This window comes from Miscanthus floridulus, chromosome 5 (genome assembly GCF_019320115.1).
Source record: "Miscanthus floridulus cultivar M001 chromosome 5, ASM1932011v1, whole genome shotgun sequence".
Lineage (NCBI taxonomy): Eukaryota > Viridiplantae > Streptophyta > Magnoliopsida > Poales > Poaceae > Miscanthus > Miscanthus floridulus.
In genome coordinates, this window is record NC_089584.1 from 10,106,337 (window position 1) to 10,129,294 (window position 22,958).

Below are 22,958 nucleotides of genomic sequence, written 5' to 3' on the forward strand. Positions count from 1 at the left end.
GTTTATGGGTAGTTTCTTAAGGAGAGAGAGGGTACAATTTAGAGTTAACCATTCTAATGTATAGTTTCTATAGAGAAGAAAATTCAATGAACACTTGCTCCAGATGATATGAACATATAATTTAGGACAAGAATTCGTTGAACCCTCAAAATTATATAAACATCAAGGACTTTTAATTATTTATTTTAGCATTTTTTTTATATTCTAGGTGTCTGAATTTTAAGATGGTTTTATTTTACAACCAACTAATACAAGTAAATTATTACTTTTATGATTTGTTATTTGTCTTTGCATCATAACATGTTAAATTTTTATCCTTGTCTGGCTATAGAAACAATTTTAAATTATTAATTGTCTTAATGCCGATCCAGATCAGATTTTGTCGGGTTTGTGGCTTTGTCTAACAGGTTTTTTTATTCCTAAAACCGAAAATTGCATATTATGCCTACATAAATTGCAATGAACAAAAACTGTAGTTTTAGTATACAATATATGCAATAACCGTCACAAAACTAAAATTCAGGCACCTGAATTTTAGCGAGTCCATTACTTTATTAGACAATAAACAGTATTTAGTTCATTGTAAGTGGAGCGAGTACTCGAGAGGAGTGGTTAGTTTATTTTTGAAACTAACACAGAAAATTAAAAAAGAATAGGTATTTTAGCTCTTCTATATTGGTTTGTTGAAACATAAAAAACTAAATAAAAGTGGTATATGTAAAATTTTGACCCAAGGGCCTACCTATTGGAGAGAATGGGGTCTGGTCATCTGCTTGAAACTAATGAAACACGGTTATTAGGAGGGTCTGCGTGTGTAACTGGGTCTCGCAAAAAAAAGGGTCATCGCAGGTCCATGCACATCGTCTCATATCACCGCGAAGTTCCTACACATACATACACCCAACCTTTGTTCAATATATACATGGTCCTTCTTTTAGAAATGTGGTAAAAGGAGGACCAGCTCGTGCTGCATGCGCAAGTATGTGCATGCATCTTGAATTCTTAATGCCGAACACTATTGCTATGGTCCTATTTGGCACAGCTTCAAAGGCATCGGCTTGTGGCTGGTGAGCGGATAGCCAGAGCCAGAAAAGTAATAAAAAATAATAATTTCACTAATTTCTATAAGTTCTAACTCATTTTGAGAAAAGAGACAAAAATAACTTCTGGCTACAGTGAGCAGGGAGAAGCCGGCGGCACCCGGAGCTCCACCACCAGACGGAGCCTGTATACGCTGAGCCTCTCTTCGAGAAATGATGAATGGCGACAGTCGACAGGGCATGCTCGCATGTAGTACTGTTCATCCGTTTCTTTGTATAGTAACATAGTCTATGCATGGAGCATATGGAGGGACGCTCGATGCTGATGATGGCCTGCAGCTAGCTAGCAGTGCTGGAAGACGAGGAGGAGGAGCCCGCCGGCCATCATGACGCCATCTTGCGAGCACTGCGAGAAAGGCAGCAGGCAGGCAGGCACTTGCTCTGTCCGATCCGTCGCTCGTGTGAGACGAATCATCGGAGATGAGTGAGTGCCAGCATAGACTGCATGCGCCACCATCGGTCCGGTCGATGTGCCCATCGATCCATTCATTTGCTCTTCTAGGAGGCGCACATGCACGCCTGCCTGCCGCCGGTGACAATGCACATGCACGCCTTGCCTGCTGGTTATCCTCTCCTATCCGGGCATGCATGCATGCGCGCGCGCCGCAGGCCTCTCTCGTCTCTTATCTCATTCTCCCCGTATATTCTTTGCCAATTATTGAGCACTCATCTACACGCTCTAGCTACTAAGATATAACTGCGAGGATATGGTACATGTATATGTATACACACTCAATCTATAGGACTATAGGAGTATATACTATGATACTATGGTTACTTGGTTAGTAGATAAAAAAGGATCTTCCCAGAATCATGTCAGAGCAAGTACAACAATGGTCTTAGACAAACTAGTAACATTTTTGTTGATATGGAGGAGACAAGGAACAAGGAAGACGAGAGACTCTCATGCGAGCAACAAGATGGACATGGAAGTCTATGCATGGGGCATGGGTGGGTCCAGATAGCAACTGATGCGAGAAGGAATAGGAAAATGTGAGACGTGGGTAAAAAGTAATATCATATAATAAAAAAAAACTTTATAGACAAACTATTGTATAATTTGGCTCTTAGAGCATCTCCAAGAATTTTTAAAATCCACTCATAGTCTTTGATTTTTTTTGTAAGATTGGAAAAAAAACTCTCCATCCTCCTTATCTTAACTCTAGTCTTTTCACACTTAGGAAAATCGATCCAATCACATGGAAAGGTACACGTGTATCAAATCGGCCGATCTGGAGGTGGGGAAGAATAAGAAAAAATGATAGGGTTTCCAATGCAAATATGCAAACAAATACCATAACAACACTTGTTTAGGGACAGAGGGAGTACATCTTAAACTAACCACCTAATTTATTTGTACATTATTAATATGTTGATCGGACCTGCTGATTCGGTTTGGTCCCAATCTTAATTCGTCTCTCTGCTGATATCTATCTATTCCCTCGGTCTAGGGAAAAAAATACAATTTTCACATTCCGATCGAGAAGAAGTTAGCCAACAACAAAAACGACACATATCTCTACACTTTTTATTCTCCACCTGTGTTTATATTAGACAAAAGCAAATGATTGCACCTATAAACTCTAAACTTTATTCCATAGAATATCTATATAGCACTCCTTTTTAAGATAGCACATCACACATTCCCTCTGTCCTAAAACAAGTACTTATCTTGCATTTTGGGAAGTCAAGTACTTTTAATTTTGACTAGATTTATATCTCTAAATAGATTTACTATAAAAAATATATGGCATAATTAATCTAATGATACTTATTTGGTATTGTAAACATTGGTGATTGCATATATTTGGTTGAACTTGAGACTATTTGACTACTCGAAATGGGAGATGAGCACTTATTTATGATGGAGAGGTACTTATAAGATATACTTGTATTTTCTTGGGGGCAATACATAAGTGCTAGAATTGCAGGACGAAGGAAGTATATTAATTATTCCAGATTCTAGTCACCTCTCTCTCTCTGCATCGTCGTACTAACAAAGGAAAACCATCATTTTCTCCCCAAAAACGAGAAAAAAAAGGTCATTATATGATTCTGCCATGGTTCAAAAGAATGTCGATCAGATTCAGATGTGTCCAAAAGACTCAGAATAATTTTTGGGTTTACAAAAGGGAGGCCCTTTGCACAGCGGGTCAGCCTCTGCAATCAATTCTGACAAAAACTACTGCTGCTACGACGGAGCATGCATGGGGTAGCCGCTAGTGAGCTTTCTGCAGGGGAGGAGACGATGGAGAGAAGAATAATTCGATCGGATCGGGATCATATCGCGGAGAGAACACTAGACCTTGTTTAGATTACCCTAAAATTCTAAGTTTTTTTACTCTCTCTCCATCACATCAATTTTTAGCCACTTGTATGGAGCATTAAATGTAGGTAAAAAAAATAACTAATTGCACAGTTTAGTTGGAAATCACGAGATGAATCTTTTAAACTTAGTTGGTCCACGATTGGACAATATTTACCAAATAAGACGAAAATGCTACTATTTATCGGATTGAAATTTTATTCAATCTAAACAGAGACGACATGCAATTGTACGCAATGCCATCGACCGCTGCTGGTGCTGGCCTTTGGTTTCAAAGGTTGCCATCGACATCCACTATATATGGCCCACCTACGCGGAAACAGATTTGACCTGTCGATCTACCTGGGGCACTGTGTTTCTAGCTTTCAGCTCATATACGTCGTCCAAACCAATCATGGAGGAAGTCGTACTGAAATGCTCCTACTGATCGAATTGTTCAGTCAAGTGTCTAATCTAAGGCAAACGTTTTGTTTGGTTACATGGACTAATTTTTAGTCCCTGTCACATCAGATAATTAGGAGGACTAAACATGAGTTAATTATAAAACTAATTACATAGATGGAGACTAATTTACGAGACGAATCTATTAAGCCTAATTAATCCATCATTAGCGCATATTTACTGTAGCACCACATTGTCAAATCATGGCCCAATTAGGCTTAATAGATTCGTCTCGCAAATTAGTCTCCATCTGTGTAATTAGTTTTATAATTAGCTCATGTTTAGTCCTCCTAATTAACATCCAAACGTCCGATGTAACAGGGACTAAAAATTAGTCCCCGGAACTGAACACCCCCTAGATCCAGTGGCGGAGAGCTTGACCATAGAAAGAGCGGGCTAGTTCATAAAATTGTGGATCAAACGACATTAAATACTATTCCGGCCGATTTACTGTGAGAGAAAAACACTATTTCGACTAAAAAAATAAGCTAAAAAGTACGGATGATAAGACAAGCGAACATGGCCTTTCAACCGGAACCGTATTTTTCTCTTACAACAAATCAGCCGGAACAGTGTTTCGGCTTGTTTTTTCAGCGGAGCGAACGGGGGGCCTAAACAGTACTAATTTAACTTAAATTCACTTCTTGTAATAATTCAGTTTGATTCCTCACCTTTGAGCGAGGATGAAGCCGGATGTTTATTCTATTATCTAAAAAAAACTTAGATTCAATAAACGACAATAAACTGTCGACAATAAACGAGCGGCGGAGCTTGACCATATTATATGGTTTTCTTCAGCTAGCAGCTAACAATTAGTTGTTTACAAATTCTAAGTTGACTAGTAACCGGCTATTAGCTTAGCATTCCATATGCCTACTGGCACATAACTAGATTCGTCATGTTAGAAATCGAGCGGTTGAGAAAATATTAGGGTTGTACTACTTTTGATTCTTTAAGTGAGATTTTAACTCCCTTCGTTCTAAATTGTAAGATGCCTACAAAAACTATATATAGAAAGCCAAAACATCTTATACTTTAAATGAAGGTAGTAGTAAATGTGAGTGAAAATAATATATTTTTGTATCCTGGTAGAAGGACTTTTGAAAACGGTCTTTTATTTCACAAACACAAAACATGATTTGTTCGTACAATGGTCTCATGGGTAAACTATTTCTCAAAGGTGTTCATCTGATGAACAATATTTAGAATTCATTGTTTCCCTTTGTTCGCATTGCTTCTCTAGATCTTCTCTTGTCAATCCAAAACAAAAGATCTAGAGACTTTCAAAAATCATATGATTTTTCAAGTAGATGCTAAACTTAAGCACGATCCATTTTATTTGGATCTAGTTCTTTAAGATGTCCGTCCCCAATGGCTTTAAAAAATCTAGGAATAAATCATCTAAATTCATGGCTTAGAAAGTACTATTTTGTCATCTAATTTAGGGCGTGTGTTTTGTTATCTAATTTTACAATTTGGCATCTACATGGCAAAATGTGACTTTCCAGTTTCCAAACCATGAATTTAGATGATTTCTCGTGGATTTTTTGGAAGCTAGTATATTTTATGGCAAATCAGCTTAACCAAAGACTCAAAAATATAGTATCTTTGGAAAGAATTCAAATTTCAAAACCATAGAGGACGAACTTCAATTTTCAAACAAGAACTTCAAATGTGCAAAGCAACGACGACGACATGGCAAGCAAGTGTATATATGCTGCCGTTACCATTACCAATTTTTATTGTGCAAAGAAGTAAGAATAAACAGACAAGAATGGCATCATCATGAATATTAGTCGGACGTGACCGTGATGACACTGCTGTGCTCTGGAATCTGGATTCCAGTCTTACCCTAGAGCTAGCTAGCCAGTGATATATGATGAGATGGCGGCACTGTGCATAGGTCCGGCCATGTCACCCGCTCCTTGCTCTCCACAGCTGCTCTACCACCGCTTTCACAGAATTATTTGATTTTTTGTCCCTAATAGCTCCCAACAACAACAAGCAGTTTATATCACACACGGACACACCTCACTTTGCTCCGATCGATCCTAGCTACTACTACTGGGGAAAGCAAAGCAAAGCAAAAGGCAGAGAGAGAGACTGAGAGAATAGAAAGAAAGAAAGAAAGAGAGAGAGAGAGAGAGGACCATGTTCCCGTCGCCAGGGAGGGCGGTGATGGCGCTGGGCCACGGTGGCCAGCACATGACCTCGTCGTCCACCACCGGCGGCGCCGGCATGGCGGCCTCCTCGTCCTCCACCCCCACCATAACCTTCGGGTTCCAACCGTCCCCTCCGCCGACGAGCGCCCTCGCCCTCGCCCACCATGGCGTGCTAGGTTACGGCTCCTCCCTTCTCCTGGACCACCATCACCCAACCACCACCACCACCACCTCCTCGGCCTCTTCCTCGCACGCGGCTTCGTCCACCACCCTCCACCACCACCTCCATGGCCATGCAGCAGCAGCGCCGCACGCTTCCCTTTCCCCTCCCATGAGGGCGTCGCCTCCTCCTCCTCCTCCTCACCCATGGTAAGCTCGCTCGCTCGCTCATCAGATCTCTTTAATTCCCTCCCTCCGATCACCGGCGCCGCCTTCTCCTACATACGTGTGCGTGATCCTCCATGCCATTATTAGGTCGACGACGACGACCTGCGAAGAAGGAGGGCCGGCGCCGCATGATCGCCAAGCAGGCCAAGGCGGCAGGCCGCCGAGGGGGAAGGGAGCTGCGGTGATCAGCGAGGGGTCGGCGGCGCTGGGGGTGGGCGCCGTGAGGATGAAGAAGGCGGGCGGCGGTGGAGGAGGAGGGAAGGCGCGGCGGAAGGTGCGCGAGCCGCGTTTCTGCTTCAAGACGATGAGCGACGTCGACGTGCTCGACGACGGCTATAAGTGGCGCAAGTACGGCCAGAAGGTCGTCAAGAACACGCAGCACCCAAGGTATATAGCTCCTCTCGCTCTCATCATCATCATACGCATATGTTGGGTTGTGCACGGACGTCGAGGACGCACTAGCTAGCTAGATGCATGGCGCAGTCTCTAGCACATTATTACACTTGCTCGCTCCCGATCATTCACGTCCGTTCCATGCCATGGCTAATTAACGATTACATGCATAATTGCACTGCTCTTTAGTTACAAATCTATCAAGCACGTTGATTCCATGAGATAATCCTTTTTCAATTCATTTGAAAAGTCGTCATCGATTTAAGATTTTGGGATGCTTTTGCATTTCTGAGTCGTGTGCGATCAACTCAAACTTAAGCAATATATATGTGTGATCCCGTTCTAGATATATGTATGGATTTAATTAGTTCATTAATTTGCTCCTACGACTCCTAGGCAAGCTACCCCCTCCCCGTTTCCTAAAAAAGCTAATCTCCCTGAAGAATTGTTTTGTTAATTACACCATCTATAAATTAAACTTCACAGATTCTTTGGACATAAAGACATATATAATAGTTTAAGATTAATTCGGTTTTATATAGAACTGAAGTTTCCTTCTAAACTGAATCCACATTAATATAAGCAACAATTACTGGATTTAATATGCCTCGACAATATGAGCGCCACAAAATCTTAAATATAAAACAGGTAAAGTGGGGAGAAGAGAAATTCTGTGCACTAGCTACTTGCAGTGTTAGATTGGAGTTACATTAAAATAGAACCAACTAATACACATCAAAATATAATCTATATCTTTTTTTTTTAGAAATGGAAATATGAATATCTATCGTTCCTTCTGTTTATGTTTACTAGGGACTGGCTTGCTAGTGTTAACAACTCAAATGTGAATATTACTTTAATTCTTGTGTCTTTTTCTGAAGTGTAATGTGATATAAAGGTTTCTTATAGTCATAGGTCATAATGCAAAACACCATATAGCTCCTTTATGTCTCTTTTCGACTTTGATGATTTTTTCTTTATCTCAATAAGAAGAGATTCAAACAATGAATTTACAGTTTATTTACGGGATGGTGCGACAAAACTTTTACGAGCAAATGATATATACTAGATATAATCATTCTCAAATATATGTTTACTAGCACTAAAAAATTGTTGATTCTCATGTGCTCTAAACTAGCAAACACTCGGAAATAGCTAGTCAAACTACTTTGATCATATGCAGCAAAACATATGGCACCATATCTTTTGATCCTAGTTAAAAAAAACAAGATTAATTAAAATAAATGTATTCTTATTATTTATCATGATCGATATATATGCTTTTATTTATTTAAGTAGTTGTTTCTATGGACAGCAAGTGTGACCCGAATTGTGATTGGAACCATGTTATATTTTGAAACAACTGCATAATATATTTATTCAGTGACGGAATTAGAAGGAATATCATGAACTTATTTTGTTGAAAACCCACAAGATTCATGAATTTATTTCTGTGTGATTTGCAGTAATTTTATTTTGTCAATATATTTGGATATCATTGTAGTGATATTATGTAATTTTGTATACGATAGTAATTTAGCGCCGATCAATCATTTGTTCTCAGTGACCATTTCACTAAAAGAACAATATCAATATTTACATATATTTCCTACATTAATTAAGAACCAATCGAACATCAACGTGCAAAATACATTGCAATGTAACATTATTAGTTCATCTGCTATCTAGCTAGTTATTAATAATAATCAATCATAACACATTTTTCTAACTATTGCTCGAATCTATTTATGATGTTGCTATGCTTTGAATTATCCAGTGCAATTTCTTAGCATAATGTCAGTCCAGGGTTGTACACCGCCAGAGAGAGAGAGAGAGAGAGAGAGAGAAAGCAAAATGTTAAAACCTGAATATCCACAGAAAGCTCATTTTGTAAATAGTTCAGTGCACTTCTGCAAGAAGCAAACGAGAGAGCATTTTCACAAGCCTTTCCACTCCCCCAAACAGTTGCTTTTTCCTAAAGTGCTAGTCATTGGATCTGAAAAGGAAAAAGTGCTTGCAAAGCTGGTCCTAAGATGACTTTGTTGTGTGTCTGGTCCCCTTCCTGTCTGTCCCATATCTAATTAACTAAATTCAATCCCCTAATATATACCATGTAGTTTCTCTCATTAGGACAAGTTATTTTTTCTCCAAGTAAAAAGTAATAATCTGGAATGTCATTTAACTTTTAGGCCAGTTTTTTCATTAATGGCATAAATATGATATTCGTGTGTCTGATATTTATTTATTTATTTTAAGGAAGGTATAACATATATCAGATAATATATATGCTAATAGTAAGCTTAAGGATCAACCAGTGCATTTCATGTGTGGGTCCTGTATATTGGCTCTCGCGACCCCCGTGCATGTAGAGAGAATGACGTGCATCCTAACAAGTAGTAGTAGGTTGAATACTCATTGCACCATCCAACCCACTAACGTCCACTCGTCCATGCCTACTACTGTAGGCAACAGCAGAGTATGGAAATTACGTTGATCGGTTCGTGAGCTGATAAACTGGCTGATATTGTTTTATTATAAGAGGAAAATATTAATGGCTGACTGATAAGTCCTGGCTGAAACCAACAAACAAACATGTTGTATATTTTATTGAGAGTGCAAGTATATTATTAATGTCCATAGATTTAATAAATAAAAAATATTTATTGCAGTTACTCTAAAAACAAACCACATGTTGCTTAGGACTTAGGAGTAGACACGTAGTTATAGTCACAAGTAATGGTAGGAAGTTTAGTCACAAGAAGCAGAGATGACATGACAATACGTTTGACATGATCTATATCTTCTCCGTGACCAGAACGACCCAGCGGATCCAAATGATGAAACCACCACGTACACGTACCTAGAAGCGTGTGTCGCGTGTATGCGTGTGAACCCGATCGATCCCTGAATGGCTATCATGGCAGGCAACGCCAAGCATTGACCCACCCAGCACCCACACGATGCAGCAGACATGAGCCCAGAGCATCCAGTCCAATCTGATTAGCCATCTGCAATGATGCCACTAAGAAATATAACCCTCTCCTCCCCTACCTCTGGTGTCTGAATCACACCATACCCATGCCCTTTTCTTCCAATCAGTTGGCTAATCTTGGCAATCATCCATCTTTTCCTCTTTTTTTATTATTGTTTTTTTAAAAAAAAAATACTTACCGAGAGCAAAGCAGCTAATCAAAAAAGAGCATACATAAACATAAATAATGGATTAAGACACACCGTAAAATTGTGAAATAATATATAACCTGTAGTTTTTTTTACAAAAAAAGGAAAATGTTACCATATATATTAATTAATTAGTTTCTCCACTGTGGGATGGGATATATATCTGCTTTGAAGTTTGAAGTGGCTGCCCGGCCTTGGTAGGAGAGAATCTTTACTGTTTGGTAAAGGGCAAGATGATGATGAAAAGGTGAGTTTGAACTTTGCAAATTGGGCCCGAGTTTTTTTTGTTCTTGTAATTATTACCGCATCTTTATCAATCTACTACTATGGCCCTTAGGCTGAGTGAAATGATGCTACCTGGGTATGTAGCCCCAGAATATCTCTACATTTTCCTCATTGATGTGTCAGGCCATGATTGAGATTTCCAATCGGTGTACTTTTAAGTACCAGCTACTAGCAAGAGTACTCCGTACGTCTCTAAATGTTAGTCGTCACGATTTGAGTATCGATAACTTTGACTTATAAAAAATACGTACAACATTTTTATCTCTAAATAAGTTTATTAAAAATTAAATTCAAATATCTATCTAATGATACTAATTATGTATTATAAATATTAATATTTTTTAATATATATTTAGTCAAAGTTATTTCTCGTAAAACAAAAACGACAAATATTTAGGGATGAAGGGAGTAGCAAGTACCTCATTATTACTGTATTGACAATTATTAGTTATATGATGATAATTATATATACTACTCCCTTTATTTCAAATTATAGTGTCTTTTCGTTTGGGCTTGTTTGGCTGATAAGCCATGACTGAAAGTACTGTCGGCTGATTTGGTGTGGGAGAAAAATACTGTTCATTAACTGAGAAAGTATGGCTTATAAATCAAACAAGCCCAAACAAACAGGACGTAAGTCGTTAAGTGGTGAGTGCAAACTAAAATAGAGCAGTACTACGCTAAGCTATACTCCCTCCGTGCTATAAAAAAAAATAAAGTCGTTTTGGATAGGATTGGATCAAACATTGAGAATATAAATCATGAATAACTTTTAAGTCGTTGAGTTTGGAAATGTAAAAGCCATATAAATAGATTTGTCTTGAAAAATACTTTCATAAAAATATACATATATCACTTTTTAATAAATATTTTTATAAAAATAAGGAGTCAAAATAATACTTTGAAGACGTCGCTGTCCAAAATAACTTTATTTTTTTTTAGCGCGGAGGAAGTAGCTGATTGTAGAGTTGTCGTGAAAAAACTATAAAGGTAAAACTAGCTAGCTAGTTGTAGAGTTGTAGTGAACAAACTAACACGAGCAGCCTACAGTCTACACTACTAGCTTGTCTACTGTTGTGTCGTGTTGTGCCGTGTCCCATGCAAGCATGTGTCCATGTGTATACCAAAGTTAGCTGTGCTCAAAGCAAATATCCATGAGAGCTCCTTCCATATATTCTTTCAACCATGGTTAGCTAGGTTAGGTCAATTAGACTAGCTACTGTGCACGCTTTTAAGATTGATTTTATAATAACATCACAACACAGCTACATGTCAGGAATTTCAGATAACGAAAATTAATCATGGTGATGGTAAGAGATAAATTGACCTGGGCTCAAGTCTGTTTGGTTGGTTACTAGCACATTTTGTCACAGTTTATGTGGCAACCGTTTGATTTAAGGCCAGCTTGGTGTGGCTCTTGGGGCTCCGTCTCCTTAACTGTACAGGAGCCGGAGAAGCCCCCAAGAAGCTAGCTCTGTACTCTCCTTTTCCCTGTAGTTCATTTTAGACCTACAATGCCAGAGCCGTTTTATGTTGCAGTGCTTAATAAAGAGCCGGAGCCCATGGAAGTCGAACCAAACGGGCCGGGTCTTACACTGCCTCAATATCATTGTGCCATGATTTTTCTGCCTTTGACCATACATTTCATAGCTATACACGTCTTTACTAAAAAAAAACTTCGCCTAATCAATAGTAGGGAACAAAACAAAAACAGCAACCCTCTCGTCGTTACCAGCAAATTAAGCGATTAATCAAGCACACCGTACCATCAGTTGATCTATCGTCTATATAAATGCATGTATAATTGATTTGCATCCATTTTACTATTAGTAGAGTACCTGAATTTTTTATATGATGCATGCAGGAGCTACTACCGGTGCACCCAGGACAACTGCCGGGTAAAGAAACGGGTGGAGCGGCTAGCTGAGGACCCTCGCATGGTCATCACCACCTACGAGGGCCGCCACGTCCACTCCCCGTCCCGCGACGACGACGACGACGCGCGCGCCAACGCCGAGATGAGCTTCATCTGGTAGCCTGCAGATCCGACAGGCCATCTCAACGTCATCGTCGTCGCAGGTCCTCAAGTTTCGCCAGCCACCAGCAGCAGCTGAATCCTGAACTATATCCATCCATGCATCGAAGAACTCATCGTGTGTGTCTAGGCATTGCAATATTGATCGATCTTTATATGTGTGAATGGTGTCCTTTGCTGGTACGTAGGTACGTAGGATGTGAATTGCATGCTCCTACATACTGTTGTAGTTAATTAGCTAATTAAGTAGTGTGCATCCAGGTTATGGACTAAATAATATATATACAGCCTGTTTGTTTCGGCTTATTCGCTCGTATCTGGCTTATAATCCACGGCTTGAATAATATTTTTCTCTCACACCAAACCAGCCAGCAGTACTTTCAGTCATGACTTATAAGCCAATTCAGCCGAAACGAACAGGCTGATATATATAGCTAGCTGAAACGTGTTCTAGAATTAGCAATGTTTATTGCACTTCCTAGTAATACTTACTACTTTAAATTTGCAAGGTTAATAAGTTTGTTGATGATATGATGCTAGGTTGTTCTTTCATCTCCACTAGCAAGCTTAAGGTGTCATTAGTAGATATGGGTATGTCTGCTGTGAGAACTTGTGGAATCTTCTGTGTAGAGGATGAACCTCCTTGACCATATATAATAATGTGTATGAATGTATAATGCCATGATGTATGATTCTTTTTTTTTTTACCTTCGATCTGATATGCATATACAATTCTTTTGAATTTGGCAAATAATTAGAATCTATCTACTCAACACCTAAACACCCGACTGACAACAGAAACAAAATCAAGTGTTTCTGATCCATGAAACACTCGACTCTCATAACCACAGGATCCAGATCAAATGAACATAAAACTTATCAAAATAATGCAAAAATATTAAACAAAAAAAAAAAAACATCCAAATTATTTGTATGGTAGCCAAATTAAAAGATTCCAAAGAGGAACCAAATAAAACAAATAGAAAATTAAAAAAGCCAAAAAAAACAATATCAGAGTAATTCTGACAATTCTCATTTATGAACAATTAATTCACAACAATTAAACACAAAACTTACACCCAAACAGAAATAATAAACTATGATCCAATGAGACGTAATCTGCAACTACTCAGCCAAAAGCATGTCCAAAGCAGATCAGACGTAATCAAATCGAAGAAGAGCTACTGTACTGAGCGCGTCACATATTTGTCCAAGGTGCACGTGTTGTCTGAATAACAGTTGCAGCAGCAAGATGACCGCAAAGATGATCCTTGCCTTGGATTCGAGCCGTGCGTCTGGTGGAGAGGCAACGGCAGCGGCCGTCCAATCTTTTTAGCTTCCTACGGTGAGCGTGCAGCCCCACCTGAACTCGTAGCTTACGGTGAGGATGGAAGCCAAAAGCAAATCCAACGAACCAGAAATCCTATGATGGATCGGATCAAATCACCCGAGTGATGTATAGCTTTACTGAATAATTATTAGTTTGTGCCTTCTAGATAATTTAGCAGTCATGATGATGATAATCTATGGGGTTTTTATTCAATTTATCTAACTAGCATCCACAACTGAATTTTCATGAATCTAGGAAAAGCTAGCCTATATGGGTTTGTATGTTTGGTTGTTTGCAGTTAGCCTGTATTCATCTTTATGCAGTCCAGTTTACTCATGTTTTAGTTGTGCACATAGGCTTTTATAGTATTCAAAGAAAGCCCAATACAATACTAGTTAGCTAATATACCATATTTAGTCATATTAGATAATACAGATTTGCACAAGCCGCGCACACAAAAATAAAAACTTCTGACTTCTCTCACCTCTACTAGAACATGTGACCTCTATACTAGAATATGCAGGTGGCTAAATGAAACACAATAAAACAACCATACCAAATGCAACTTATGTAATACAGGACAATCAAATATCAAGACAGTGCATATATTTATGTTGCATAAAGTCCAATATAGGCTAACTGGCTAAAGGCCAATGCATACAACCAGTCATACACTATATTACTCATATATGTGGTACATCTGATAACTCACCTTTTTTGTCGGACGAAAAATTGCAAGATTTCCCCTTATATTATCGACAATGCTACCATTAAGACGTCCGGAAGGCCGGATGCCTCGCTACACTCACTACTGCATGCGCCGCTCACCTAAAAAACATGCCTCGCCTAACAAAATCAACTCCCGCATGCCTCGCTTCGCTCTGCTCTACTCCCGCCCTTACCCATTCCGTGCTCCTCATCCCCTGCCGCAGCGCACCAACACCCGGCGTCCTCCTCCACTGGGAGCACCCAACGCTCGCAAATCCAGCGGCCCTCTCCCCCACCCCGGCGAGATCCATGGAGCAGGAGCGAGATCCACTCGCCTCCGACGAGATCCATGGAGGTGGGGCGGCGGTGTTGCAGGGGAGTGAGTGACTCTCCTCCACCTCGGAGTGGCACCCTCCCCCCCCCCCCCCCCCCCGACGGTGCCCTCTCTCACCCTGGCGACCGAGCTCCCCCCATCCCAGTGGCCATGGCGCTCCTCACCCCCCATCTCCCACCGTCGTTGCTGAGCCAAGCCCAGTACTGGTGGCGCTGGTGGTGCTGGTGCTCGTGCACTGCCAGTTCCGACCCCGATGGCTAGAATCGATCGACCCAGGCTTCCCCTCCCCTACATTGCAAATGCATGTTTTAGGTGTTTCAGTCGTTTCAAAGGTATGTTGTAGTTGTTTCTTATGGATGTTGCAACAGTAGATCAGGGGATGTTGTATATGTTGCAAGCGTTTGTTCAAAATGTTTCATCTGTTTCCAGACGTATGTTGCAATCATTTTTTATCTGGATGTTGCATATGTTTTCACACATATGTTGCAACAGTATGTTCTAAATGTTTCATTCTTCTATTGCAATAAGTTTTTTTCATGTTGCGGTTGTTTTTATCTGGATGTTGCATATGTTTCACACACATGTTGCAAGTGTATGTCCCAAATGTTTCATATGTTTTAAATGTATGTTGCCTCCGAGTGTTTCATGTTGCATGTGCAGACCGTCGGCGTTGGTGTCCATGAGGGGGGGGGGGGCAGGGCCAAACCGTGGCCACCGACGCGTGGAGGAGGCGCAGGCCACTGCCGGTGATGTGGGGAGGAGGCATAGGCCGCACGGTGCTGCTGTGGAAGAGACGGGGGCGAGTCTTCCGGGCGGCCTAGAAGAGACGGGCGCTGCGCCGGTGTGGAAGAGGTAGGGGCAAGTCATCCGAGCAGCGTGGGCAACGAATCTGACGGAGTGGAGTGGCCACGAGCGTCCGGGCGCTAGTGCTGCTGAAGATTGTGGACGATGGCAGTCAACTGGAGTCCCTCCATGTGAGTAATTTGTTTTACCTCTCCTGTAAAAGAATTATAACCCACCCTCCTTATACAAATGCCTCCATCAGAGTTAATTGTTTTTTTGGTCTTTTCACTTTATACAATAGAATTTGGTGATGTTCCCAGTTATATGCACACTAGCTGTCTTGGAGCACATACAAAGCCTTATATGTTACCATTAAGAGCATAGTTGTTAGAATATCGATTTTATCATCTGATTTACGACTTTACGATCTTAATTGATTGTGACGGTTCTATAATTCTATTAAGTAGAATCTATGATTTTGTAATTCTAATGGTTATGATCCTACGATTTGCGATGGAGTTAATTACAAATCTGATTCAGGATCACGTTTTCAACAACCTCTTGGAGGCTCTGCTATGACAAAATGACAAATAATGTCTGAAATGGTTCTGAAATTAATGTAGGGTAATTGAAAGACTTATTCTTTGTGCGTCGATCAAGCTACACTTGATATACATATAGGAAGATATGGTGGCGATGAACTATGTCTCATTTAGCTTATAATAGCATTTTTGCGTCATTTAATTAGCTCCATCAGATGGGCTGCAGGGATCGGTGTTTCAAACGCATTACGTACCTTTTATTGAAAGTTTGTTTGAGCACACGACGTGCAATATAATGCAAAGCATGCACACATTGCAGCTCTATTATTGAAAAATACATGATCGGTAGATCGATCATGAGCAGAACAACCAGGACAGCGGCAGCATGAACTACGTAGGCCACAGCCGACTGCGCCTGTGCCATGATCCAATCCAAGTTCCACCCTCCTGCTTGATCAACCGCTAGCTGCAGCAGCTAGAGACTGGCATGACCTGGCCTGAAGGGTTCTGGCATTTCGCTCCCTCCAAATTGGCCATGAGACAGAGCCATCAGGCTGACAAAGCTAGCCTTCGCCGCTGTCGCCTGTGGTTTAGAATCTGTATGATGAGTACTCTCTGTTCCTTAAAAAATATACAGTACATTTCTTTTTTCTAAGAGTCAAATTTTTAAAATTTGAATAAATATATTAGAAAAGTAAAGTTCACCGGCGGTCTTTGAACTTGTGCGCCTACGAATCAGCCGTTTAGGTCCTTAAACTTATTCGTCTGTGTTATTCCAGTCTCTAAACTCGCAGCGCAAATCGTCTGTTTAGGTCTTAAAACTTGTTGGGTTATGTCATCTTCATCCCTAAACTCGTAAATCATTCATTTAGATCCTCCAACTTGTTTAAACTGACCCACACCTAAAAAGAGAAATGTATATTTATAGTTAAAATTCTTGACTCAGCGCCTCATTTTTCAAGAATATAATTTAAACTGACCCACACCTCGAACTTGTTTACATTTTCATAAATCAATCATAAAATATATTATCATAAAATATATTATCATAATAAACTTATTTAAATATAGAAATGTTGATATAGTTTTCCACTACAAATCTATTTAAATTTAAAAAGATTAATTTCTTGAGAAACGAGTGGGTCAGTTTGGTTCCCATGCAAGCTTTGCCAAGCCTTGCTAGCAAGACTGCAAGAGCAAGGCTAACCTTGTCAGCCTGCGTGAGCTAGATTGGCTCTCCTATGATAGCAAGGATTTTTCTTGTCAGTACAAATCCCAAGACAAACTTGCCCACCAACCAAACTGCTATCTCTTCTCCTATTCTAGCTAAGTAATTAAGGTTAAGAGAATCAAACAACCCAATATTTTCTTTTGGATGAGAGGAATCACTCCAGTTTGTGGCGACGCCGAAGCTTAGGCCCGTTTGGAATGAAGGAAAAACGGAGGAAAAGTGAAGGATTTAGTTCCGTAGAAAAGGAATGGAGATGGTACGTTTGGATCAAAGGATTCGGAGGAAAACTTTCCAGAGAAAAGGCAATAGAGATTGTACTTTTGAAGGAAAGAAAAAATGTGCTCAGAGCTAAGGGAAATTTTCCTACGACACTTGCTCGCTCGTGCAGCACACTCCTTCTAGTTATTTCCCGCGTTTTTCCTGTGTTATGGATTCCTGCGTTCCAAACACCCCTTCTAGTTATTTCCCGCGTTTTTCCTTTCCTCTGTTTTACCACTACACACTCACTCTATTCCTGCGTTTTTTCCTATTTCCGTATTATTTATTCCTACGTTCCAAAACAGGCCCTTAGACAGAAACAACAACCGTCACAGTGTGGATGTGGCGAAAATTTACAAAGAAATGAACGGAAGAATCTTGTGCAACCACAACAGGTACGCGAACTAAACACCAGCTAGGGTTTCGTGGCAGCCGCGTGTGTGGCACGGAGCATCAGCGCGAACAAACAGTCCAATAGTATGTGACACGTACACAGTCCATAGGATAGGATGATGGTAGGAGCAGCTTGGGATCCCGTGAAACAGTCTAAAGCTGGTGGCCACCCCCACTTTATTCCTTTCATGCACCCGTGCATGCAGCATGCAGTCGACCCTATCATGAAGGACTCAGTGAAAGGGTCGCTTCGTACTGTTACGCATATGCAATATGTTCTCTTCTCGGGAGTGGAATCTTGGTCTGATAGTACATCAACTACTCATACTTGCACTGGAATCAGAATCATGTATCTCCGCGCGAATGCATTGTATATACTCCCTCGGTCTCTGATAACCGAACCATGTATACCGGTGTCCGCACTGCATGTAAGACCGCAAGGTCAGCACGCGCACTCGCACACCACGCACGTCCGCGCACGACGCGCACGCCGCCTTAGCCGCTATGCCGCAGGCCATGACCGCGCGTAGAGCAGTTTTGTAGGAGAGGTTGCTGGGTCTGTACATGTATAAGTATGAACTCTTGAGATCAATACAATTCGAGGTTCATCTAATCCTGCTTTATGGTATCAGCTCGGGCTTGATCCCCTGTCGCCCAGTGCTCACCTCCTCTTCCGCTGCCCGCCATGGATGTCAATCCCGTGTTCGAGTTCGAGCAGTCCGACCATGGTGGTTCCCCTGCTTCCTCCTCCTCCTCCGGTGCTTCCTTCACTGCGCCGGTCCATCCCTCCGGCGCCGACGCGCCACCACCACCCCCACCCCATGCTCCCGTCTCCCTCCAAACGGTTAACATCAAGTCCCACGTCCCGGCGATCCTCGACATCATCAATCCGAACTACCCCGAGTGGCGGTGCTTCTTCGACTCCGTCGTCGGCAAGTTCGGCCTCCAGTCTCACCTCGCCGCCGCGCCCACCGACGCCAACCGAGCCGATCGGGACTGGGTCATGACCGACCAGTGCCTGGTTAATTGGATGTACAACACGGTGTCGTGCGATGTCCTCCGCATCGTGCGCGTTCCCGGCGCCACCGCCTTCACCATCTGGGCCGCCATCATCGACCTCTTCCGCGACCACCAGATGCACCGCGCCGTGTACCTGGAGGCCGAATACCGCAGCCTGTACCAAGGGGGCCTCAGCATCACCGACTACACCGCCAAGCTGAAGGAGCTCGCCGACGCGCTACGCGATCTCGGCCAGACGGTGTCTGAACCGTCCCAGGTCCTGAACATGCTGCGCGGGTTGAACGGGAAGTACCGCCACACCATCTCCACCATCACCTCCAGACAACCACCCCACACCTTCCTCTCGGTGTGCTCCTTCCTGCTGTTGGAGGAGCTCTACACGACAAGCTGGCGGCGCAACACGCCATGGTCGCCCAAGGCGGCGCCCGCTCCACCAACCTCGGTGCATCCTCTTCTGCCGTCCCTCCCTCCAGCGGCACTCACGGTGGTCCTCCTCCGGGCGGTGACAACACCGGCCACCAGAACGGCTACGGCAGCAACTCCGGTGGGAACCGCGACCGGTGCCGCCGCGGTCGCGGCAATGGCCAGAACGACGGCGCACCCGCACCAACACTGGTCCACCCTCTACGGGCCCGCAGCCCAACTTCCCCAACACTCCGTGGGCCGTCGGCTACAACCCATGGCAGGGCATGGTCCAGGCGTGGCCCATGCCCTTCCGCGCGCCAGCATTCGGTGTGCTCGGTCCTCGTCCCGGCACGCCGAACCAGCAGGCTTTCGTTGCCGCGCCGCCGCCCCGCCGTCGTACAGCACCCCGCCCGCTGGATCCTACATCGGCTACCCTGGAACACCACCCACGTACGAGCCGAACGCCCTGCTTGCTGCTCTCGCGAGTGCTGGCATTCCACCGGCTGGCACCGGGAACTCCGATTGGTTCCTAGACACTGGAGCTTCGTCGCACATGGCCTCTGCACCTGGTAACCTCCATACTGTCCACCCTCTCGCCCCTTCTGGTTCGGTCACCGTGGGCAACGGCGCCTCCATGCCAGTTACCCATCTGGCCGCTTCTTCCATTCCCACTAATTCCTCTTCCCTTGCTCTTCGCAATGTTCTTGTCACACCTTCCTTGATCAAAAATCTTATTTTGGTTCGTTCGCTAACTCGTGACAATGTTGTGTCTGTTGAATTCGATCCGAATGGGTTCTCCGTAAAGGATCTTCATACCCACCAGGTGAAGCTCTGATGTGATAGCCAGGGCGATCTCTATCCACTGCAGCCGCCGGCACACCAAGCTCTCCACGCCACCACTGCCTTAGTCGACCTCTGGCACTAGCGTCTGGGACACCCGGGCCGTGACCAGCTTGCCACCGCGCTACGTTCCTTTCCGTTTAGCTGTACAAAGTCCGCAGCTCACACTTGCCATGCCTGCCAGCTAGGGAAGCATGTGCGGCTACCCTTTAGTTCATCATCATCTGTTAGCTATTTCCCTTTTCAATTGCTTCATTCAGACGTATGGACGTCTCATGTACCCAGCATTTCAGGCAACAAATTTATTTGGTGATAATCGATGACTATTCTCACTATGTTTGGACATTTCCCCTCATGAACAAATCTGATGTCGTTCCTACATTTCTGTCATTTTGTTCATATGTCTCTCGCCAATTCCAATTGCCTATTCTTAGCTTCTAGACTGACAATGGACGCGAATTCGATAACTTCACCCTCCACAAATACTTCCAGGACAACGGCATCGCTTTCCGCCTCTCTTGCCCGTATACCTCTGCACAAAACGGTAAGGCGGAGCGCACACTGCGAACGCTCAATGACGGTGTCCGTGCCATGCTCTTGCACGTGCATGCCCCGCCTACGTTCTAGGCGGAGGCCCTGGCCACATCCACCTATCTTCTAAACCGGCGCCCTTGTCGTGCCACTGGCACCACCACGCCCCATGAACTCCTCTTTGGCACGCCTTCGAGCTATGCACACCTCTGTGTATTTGGCTGCCTATGCTACCCCAACCAGTCTACCACCACTCCCAACAAGCTCAGCTCGCATTCTATCGCGTGCGTGTTCTTGGGTTACCCCGCAGACCACAAGGGCTACCGGTGCTACAATCTAGAAACCAGGAAAGTTATCACTTCTCGCCATGTGGTGTTCGCCGAGCTGCAATTCCCATTTCAGCAGCTGTCTCATTCTCTAGCGTGCTCCCCGAATGCTGGCGATGCCGCTCTGCCTGAAGATGACCCGGTGATCACGCCTGGGTTCCAAGCTGCACAACGACGAAGGCGGCCTCCTGCCTCTCCACGCTCGGCACAGGCTGTCGATGTTTTACCACCGATAGCCTGCCACGAGGGTACCCGGGGCAGTATGTTCGGGCTTCGGCGTATGCCGAACTCGATGGTTAACGCAAGACACAGTCGATTTATCCTGGTTCAGGCCCTCGATCGTAGATCGAGTAATAACCTTACGTCTAGTCGGCGTTAGCCTTTGCGTTGGATTGATTGTCCAGTGTTGTGTTGTACAATGGTCATGTGTCTCTTATCTCCTGATCTAGGGACCCCTGCCCTCCTTTATATAGTCCAGGAGAGGCGAGAGTCCTAGTCGGTTTACAATGAGATTTCCTAGTAGGATTACTTAATAGCTATGCTACTAAGATTACATGGGGAGAATCCTAGTTGGACTAGATATTCTCTCCCCCATGCGGGGTATCCTGTGGGTCCCGCATCGACAAGCCCCCGAGCACTTCATGGTTGAGCTCCGAAAGTCTCGCTTTGCTTCTTCAAGTCTTGTTGAGTAGGAACAAAATGTCATCCGAGTACTTTCTGGAGTGAAACCTTGTAGCGCTTCTTGGGATCTTCGAGTGGTGAGTGCTTTTTGAAGAAAAAGTACATCCACCTGGTTGTAGCCCCCGAGCCTTTCGCTATTTGGAACAAGGAGCTGGAGGATCTTATCTTGAAGTTGCTCTGATTGTTCGTTGAAGTTTTATGAAAAAGAACTCGAATATGGCTCGTTCCGGGTTCTTTTTGTCGTAGTGTCTTGAAGTGATCTGCGTTGAGGAAGTCTTTTGGTGACGTGCGCTTTTTCGAAGAAAAAGGGCACTCACTGAGTGTAGCCCCCGAGCCTCTTGCTATTTGGAACAAAAAGTTGGAGGGTCTTGATTCTTGTCTTCAAAAAATTCTGTGGCTATGTATCCTGCTTTCTCCGAGTTCTTCTCTTTTAGAAAAGAAGTCGGATGAAGAGTCTTGATGTGTTGTCGTCATTGTAGTCTTGAGCTTCTTGTATTCTTGGTCCTTTGTCTTTGGTTCCGAGCCTCCGGGGGGTAGTTGAAATGAAAGGCCAAGCTCCCTAGCTTAGTGTTGATTAAGCTATGATGTTGGCCGAGGCCCCGAGCGTATATCCGTGTTGTTTTGTTCGGGAAGAACTCGGATGCGAGATCTTGGCGTATTCTTTGATAGTCTGCTGTTGTCAGATGTAGTTATATGGTGGTGGTTGAGTGTAAATGCCTTTTGTTCACGGGTTGTACTGTGCTGGTATATTCTTCCGAATATGCCCGTCTTCGAGTACTGCCTCTTCTCGCCTGAGTCGTCCATTATTGCGTCCTGTCTTTTCACTGTGTCCTTTGTTAGGCTTATTTCGTTGGTACTCCTAGTCCATGTGCGCCGATCCTTTGGTCTATAAATACTGTCCCGGAGTGCTTGTTTTCATTCATTGGATACTCTGTTGAAGCCTTAGTGGTCATGAACATGGTAGTTTGTGAAGTAGAGCAGCCCCCGGGCATGTTTTGTAGTTTCTGTGTGTCTTGTCATAGCTGGAGGAAGTCTTGTGATAGGGATTAGAGGTAGGCTAATCCCGCGACAGCATTGTGCCAGGATGTACGTGGTGGTAGTTGGAGGAAGTCTTGTGATGTGGGCTTCGTTCCTTCATCCGGCAGTTCTGGGTTGATCCTCGTCGCCTGTCCTGAGACCGTCCGGTGTAGATCAACACTATATCCAGCATCACATCGGTCTTGGGTAGACAGATGCCTGCCGGCCTTCTCTGCTCCATGTTGCCCTA

The 22,958-nt window shown here is 43.3% G+C and overlaps 1 protein-coding gene across 1 annotated transcript; it reads left to right on the top strand.

The window, feature by feature from the left end:
- Positions 1-5,907: 5,907 nt before the first annotated feature.
- On the top strand, positions 5,908-12,986 carry LOC136451485 (probable WRKY transcription factor 12). The gene is made up of 3 exons (XM_066452191.1): positions 5,908-6,398; positions 6,504-6,803; positions 12,139-12,986. Exons 1-3 carry the CDS (start codon positions 6,019-6,021, stop codon positions 12,308-12,310), a joined length of 852 nt encoding a protein of 283 aa, XP_066308288.1. The 5' UTR covers positions 5,908-6,018; the 3' UTR covers positions 12,311-12,986.
- Positions 12,987-22,958: the final 9,972 nt, after the last annotated feature.

Excerpts from the sequence above, each read along its gene's own strand:
- LOC136451485 (XM_066452191.1), top strand. The coding sequence starts at position 6,019 with ATGTTCCCGTCGCCAGGGAGGGCGGTGATGGCGCTGGGCCACGGTGGC. Across the intron at positions 6,399-6,503 it reads CCTCCTCCTCCTCACCCATG|GTCGACGACGACGACCTGCG; the intron begins GTAAGCTCGCTC and ends TGCCATTATTAG. Across the intron at positions 6,804-12,138 it reads AAGAACACGCAGCACCCAAG|GAGCTACTACCGGTGCACCC; the intron begins GTATATAGCTCC and ends TGATGCATGCAG.